General features: G+C 35.7%; 1 protein-coding gene across 1 annotated transcript; it reads left to right on the plus strand.

Annotated features, from left to right (window-relative positions):
- Nucleotides 1-2,401: 2,401 nt before the first annotated feature.
- On the plus strand, nt 2,402-5,704 carry LOC132174365 (sugar carrier protein C-like). Its single transcript, XM_059586032.1, has 4 exons — nt 2,402-2,531; nt 2,654-2,979; nt 4,434-5,063; nt 5,228-5,704. Exons 1-4 carry the CDS (start codon nt 2,402-2,404, stop codon nt 5,702-5,704), a joined length of 1,563 nt encoding a protein of 520 aa, XP_059442015.1.
- Nucleotides 5,705-6,965: the final 1,261 nt, after the last annotated feature.

Raw genomic sequence — 6,965 nt, forward strand, 5'->3', positions numbered from 1 at the left:
TTCAATCTATTAAATTGATAATTTGACATATATTTTTAGAGCACATAATTCTTATATGTATTTTTAAAAAATTAATGTTAATAATTACACTTTTATTCTGTTGATGTAGCTGTGCTAATCAAATACTCTGTTAATCTTATTAAAAATATATGCAAAAATTACATGTTTTAAAGACATATATCAATTAAAAAATAATCTCTCACCTAATTTAAGAAAATTTTGTCCAACAATTAAAGAAATTGCATCAAATGAGTGTTTTTATTTTTATTTTTAAGGTATGATATGTATTTAATGTGAAAAGTGTGGCCCATCCCGTGTGATCCGCTGGATAGCGACTTGTTATCGTGCGCGGAGGATAGGCTATCATGCGGTTGCACAGCACTGTATTGTTATACTGTCTTTGATGGTTGACTTCGGCACCAATTCCATTGTCTAAAAGTAATGGCTGGTTAGAGAGACAACACATCTCAAGCATAATTGAGTAATATTATTTATGTTGACTTTCGTATAATTGAGATAATTCGGTAATAAAAATCAGCTATTAGTTTATTTTATTTATTTTGTTTACGGGTACCAGTTTTAGAGTTGATTTTTATAGTCACGTTATTTCAGCTGTATGATAATCGTATAACAGTTTCTTAAATAATATTATTCTATAATTTATTTTATTATGCATTTGGGCATAAACACAATTTGGTCAAGTTTCTCAGCACCCAATTGGTCAAATACCACAAACGTAGTATCTAAATTGGCAAATATCGCAAATAAAAAAACTCGAGAGTTCTTTACCTTCAAAGGTGTTTTCACTTTCTTGAAAACCGCCAAGTTCTTAGTACTCTGAGAGAGAACCTAAAGAAGCATTAACTTAATTATGCAAAATTAAAAACTAAAACATTTCAAAAACATAAATTGGACTATTATTAAGGGCATTATAGAAAATGAGGTTTAGAATTTATAATTTTCGCCTTATGCAGGTGAAATTTAATATGGACATAGATTATGGGTTAGTTTTCAAATTTCTCTACTGTCATAGTTATGAAATTTGCACATTATACCATATTGAACAACATAAGCAAAAAAAAATAAAAAATTGGTGACAAAAAGGTAGAGATAGAATAAACACAATGCATACCGCAATTTTAGCTTTAAACGAAGTAAACTTTCACTGGAATGTACATTTATTGAGAAGGGTATAAATGAAAATCTACCAATCTATTCAATCCGGTTTTGTTACTAAAATTCACTAAAGACATGTGTCGCAATTGTAGGCACTCTCTAAGCCAAAACCCGACTTTTTATATGTAACATATGATTCCCTAAATAAAAAATTTAAAGTACAAATCATATATGTAAATTAATGTAATTATGTCACATGACATGTATATATATATATCAGTTGAAATCCACATGGCATGAATTGATTAATATGACGTTACATATGGATAATTAATTAAACGATAGGTTGATAGAAGAACCTATTTAAAATCAAAGAAAAACATAAGAACCTAATTATGGAAATTAAAATTGAGGGGGTGTTTGGCAAATAGGATGGCCTAAACACTGTAGTTGATGTAGATTGATGTGAAAAAAAAGTAAGAATGCTTTGTATAAAAAAAATGAAAAAGTAGTATGAAAAAGTGAAAAAGTTTTGTTTTGTAGTGATTTTTTTATTTGAATAATAATAAAAAGTGAATGATTTGATATTAAAAGTGAAAAAGTTAGAATGTTTTGATGTTGATTTTTTTGGGATATGGTGATGACCAGTGTTTGGGCCAACCCCATCCCCATTACCAAACAAAGCCCGAATAAAAAGCTAGATGTTGAAGGGAGATGCAATAAATTTATTAGAGATTTCTTAAACGACTCCGGAGGTTGACTAAACATTAACTGTAATTTAGAAGGGATAATTACAAGAAAAGGTTTTCCTGGCCTTTTCTATATCGTCTGTCGGTGGAAGAATTTAAAAGGGATTACAAGAAAAGGTGGTTTTATTATTTTATCCTTCCTTTTAGCTCATTACAATTTATTAATTTACTGATTATCCGAATACTAAACGAACTCTAACATGTATAGTTAATTTTCTTGTTTCTAAAACTCAGTCTATATATATATATATATATATATATATATATATATATACGTATAATTAATATAATTAAGTAGATATTTAGGTGATAATTTGAAATTGGATAAGAATAGAATTGTTATAGAACAATGATACCATTATCCATATATATATATAATCCTAGCAGAAATATAATAGGAGATCTCAGGCACTGCCTATATAAGCTTCACGTACATCCGATTGGCTTCTCAATTAACTTTCTCCTTCTTTCTCGATCTGTCTGCTTAATTTCTCTGCAATTGATCGGGAAGTTTTTGTAAGAATTATTAGGTTAAAATGGGAGGAGGAGTTATTGTTTCGTCGCATGGAAAGGACTACCCGGGCAAACTCACTTGCAAGGTCTTAGTAACTTGCATTGTCGCAGCCATGGGCGGCTTGATTTTTGGTTACGATCTTGGAATTTCAGGTAACGTAAAATAGCTTTGTTCTTAATTATATGATCATTATTTATTATTTATCTTCTTCTTTTTGTTTCTGGATATGTTTTTTATGCAATATTGAATTACTAATATTTATGGTATGTTATAGGTGGAGTTACGTCCATGGATTCGTTCTTGGAAAAGTTTTTTCCGGCAGTGTACAGAAAGGAAGCGTCGGCTAAAGCATCTGACGATCAGTACTGCAAATTTAACAATCAAACGTTGACGCTCTTCACATCGTCGCTGTATCTTGCGGCTTTGATATCATCGATTTGTGCAGCATCAATAACCAGTCGTTTTGGGAGGCGTACTACGATGCTTTGCGGCGGAGTTCTTTTTTGCGCCGGTGCACTTGTCAATGGCTTCGCTCAAAGGGTCTGGATGCTCATTGTCGGTCGCCTTCTTCTTGGTTTTGGCATTGGATGTGCCAATCAGGTATATTCTATATCTCTCTCTTAATTTTCAAACAAAAACCACTTCGTTTTGATGTCGAATTAATTTGTAGTTAATTCATACAGACTCATCTAACTAATAGCTATGGGACACATGTCACTTTATTAGATGAGTCGGTTTGTAGCAAATTTGTCCAAAATTAAGCATGTCTTAGAAAAATTATGTTACTATTGAACGGATTTGGATCCTCTCCAGTTCAAATAAACTGGAGAGGATCCAGTTCACGGCTAAGATTAAATTAAGAGCATCTTTGGTGAAAAAAGGGCCACGTCGTTAACGGCATCTCAAATTAAATAAACGTTAAACGTCAAAGGTTAACGGCATCTCATCCAAACCCAAACTCTTCCATCCTCACACCTGCAAGACCTCCTCATCTTTCTCGCCGCCACAGGATCTCACCAATCCTGAATGGAATTTGAATGGGTTACATGAAGAGAAGAAGACCATCACTCTCTTTGACAGATTCGTCTTCAAGAAGGAATACAGAAGAATAAATCTCTTGCCACAGGGCACAACACATGGAAAAACGTTAACATATTCATATACTTGTCCACTCATGGATTCCTCATTACTTGTAGTTTCCAATCATTGAGAGAGTTGAGGAGTCCCTAAAATTGCCAAGCAAACAACATCCTCTGGTTCAAGCCGGATAAAGTAATTCTCAACTGGGAAATTCCACACAGCTCCATCTCCTTCTATGGGAACAGCAATTCAGATGCTCAAAAGACCAAGCAAGATTAAGTGAGATCCAAACAACAATACCAAAATTTGGCCAGTACACCCGAAATCCCTAAATAACAGCAAGCCAACACATTTACAACCGAAAAATCTCCAATCTACCACCAAAATCACAACCCACCGAAAATAATCTCCAAAAAATTCATCCTAATTCGAAAACCACCAAAATACCTTACTCCTCCATTCTCGGCCATAGCCAAACAAACTCCCAGCTATCCACAACATTTCCCAACATCAACCACCCCGTTTTTACAATAGAAATCAAGGTCAAACAATTTAAAGAAATTTACTAGTTTAGACAAAATTTGAGGGTTGATTCCCCTTTGGTGGTGCAAGCAGGATTAGTTAGATCCTGTGGCGGCGAGAAAGCTGAGGAGGTCTTGCAGGTGCGGCGATGGAAGAGTTTGGGTCTCATCCGGAGGTCTTGCAGGTGTGGCGATGGAAGAGTTTGGGTTTGGATGAGAGACGTTACCCTTTGACGTTTAACGTTCATTTCCTTTGAGATGCCGTTAACGACGTGGCCCTTTTTGTCACCTTAGATGCTCTTAATTTAATCTTAGCCGTGAACTGGATCCTCTCCAGTTTATTTGAACTGGAGAGGATCCAAATCCTATTGAACCCTTTTTATTTATTTTTCATTAATGGTGATGATTATTTACATATTGTCGGATTAATTTTTCTCATATTTTTGTTTACAGTCCGTGCCAATCTATGTCTCTGAGATGGCTCCGTACAGATACCGAGGTGCTCTGAACATGATGTTCCAACTGGCAATTACAATCGGCATCCTCGTCGCCAATCTTCTAAACTATTTCTTCTCTCATATCCACGGTGGTTGGGGGTGGCGGTTGAGCTTAGGTGGCGCCGTCGTGCCTGCTCTGATAATGATTGTCGGCTCCTTTTGTCTGCCCGACACGCCAAACTCGTTGATCGAACGTGGCCATTACGAAGAAGCAAAGGAGCAACTGGTGAACATCCGCGGCATTTCCGAAGTGGAAGAGGAGTTTAAGGATCTCGTCACAGCCAGCGAAGGGTCGAAACAAGTGAAGCATCCATGGGTTGCCATATTGGAAAGGAAGTACAGGCCTCAGCTGACGATGGCGATCGCCATTCCATTCTTCCAGCAGCTCACTGGCATGAACGTGATCACGTTTTACGCCCCCGTTTTGTTCAAAACACTTGGTTTCGGGAACAATGCTTCGCTCATGTCTGCCGTGATCACCGGTAGCGTTAATACTCTGGCAACTTTAGTTTCCATTTTTAGTGTTGATAAGTGGGGAAGAAGATCTCTTTTCCTTGAGGGTGGCATTCAAATGTTCATCTGTCAGGTATAATTATTCCATCAACTCATAAGCCTCTTATATATCTTTCATTTTTTTTCTTTAAAATTGTAGATTTTCAACTTGCTTAATTACTCCTTCTTTCAAATGTTAAAGGATCATAGTCCATAAAGATTCTTGATATAACACAATATACAATTGTGTATTTATAGGTTGTTATTACAATTGCAATTGCTGTAAAATTTGGAGTGACTGGAAATCCTGGAGATTTGCCCCAATGGTATGCTTTTGGGTTGGTGTTCTTCATCTGCATATACGTTGCTGGATTTGCATGGTCATGGGGGCCTCTAGGATGGTTGGTACCCAGTGAGATTTTTCCTCTGGAAATCCGGTCAGCAGCTCAGAGCATCAATGTCTCAGTAAACATGATCTTCACCTTCGCCATTGCACAAGTCTTCACGTCAATGCTGTGCCATATGAAGTTCGGCCTCTTCATCTTCTTTGCATGCTGGGTGGTGATAATGAGCTTCTTCATTTTCAAGTTCTTGCCGGAGACCAAGGGTGTTCCGATTGAAGAAATGACAGTTGTGTGGCGGAATCACCCTTTCTGGAGCAAGTTTGTCTGTTCCGATGAAAGCGTGGCCCTAGAGGGAGATGTTCAGATGGTCAAAAGAGTAGAGATCGCTTGAAACATTATAGTTAAACAATTTCGGAGGCTTTAGTTGATTTTTTTTTTAGCAAGTAATTAATTTGCTTGCTCTTTTTGACAATTGTGATTATAATTTTTCAATTAATATTATTAAATATTTGGAGTAATTACCTTTTTTCCTATAAACTACTATGCTAAGTCAATATCCCCTCATGAACTGCCAATCTTACTGTCTAACCCTATTAAACTACCATTTTCCTCCTAAAACCCTCATTCAGTCAGTGAAACTCGTAAAAAATTTGAAATGACCTAAATACCCTAACTTTATAAACAAAAATTACATATAATACCCTTAAAATTAAACAAATTAATATATATATATATATATTAATATATATATATATATATATATAGATATAAATCAAAAATCAAAATTAAAAATGATAAATATATTATAAGTCCCCGAGTCAATCCGCTAACACTAAAAACTCCCTATGTTTTTCTTTTGAAGACTTTTTACTCCCGGAGTTAATCAAAATGCCAAATAAATCCTTACCGTTAAATTTTTGTAATGCCCGTTAGTCCCAATCAAAACGCACCGTTTTACTACATCAGCAAACTAATTTTTTTATTAATTTAATTTAAAAATTAAATATTAAAAAAAAAAAATCAAAGCCACCCTGGCCACTATGGGGTGGGCCGCAAGCCACTCCAGGGGTGGTTTGCCAACCCCTGGGGTGGCCTGCGGGTAAATAATGGTGTAAAAAATCATAAAACCCAAATGCAATTTTCTGCATGAGTACAGAGAAGGTGAAAAGCAATGAAATTTATCCATAATAAAGAACTTTCTACTACTATTGAACGCCAGATCATTCAAAGCCATTGAAAAAATATATATGAACTCTGGAGCTTCACCAAAATTTCTCTGCTGTCAACATAAACGAAGAAAACGACTAGCTATGACGATGACGAGATATTTGTACGAGACATGACAAAGGAAAAAATGGGGAAGATGTTGAAGGGAGATACATAAAATTTCTTGGAGGTTTCTTAATTGACTCCGGAGGTTGACTAGCAAATACTTGTGAAGTTGTGATTTATTTTTAGACTGAAAAACCTGCAGGCTTGAGCCTGGTTCTGCTGTGAAGCCGGGGTAAGAAAAGTATATATCCAATAGCAAACAGACTTATAATCCGAGAATGAAGATAGCAAGCCACGTACGAGTCAATCCAGTCCCTATTGTCTGCGGAGGAAGATCTCAGAATGGGACAAAAACAGAGGACCCTGGTTTTGAGACTTAT

Source organism: Corylus avellana, chromosome ca3 (genome assembly GCF_901000735.1).
Source record: "Corylus avellana chromosome ca3, CavTom2PMs-1.0".
Classification (NCBI taxonomy): Eukaryota; Viridiplantae; Streptophyta; class Magnoliopsida; order Fagales; family Betulaceae; genus Corylus; species Corylus avellana.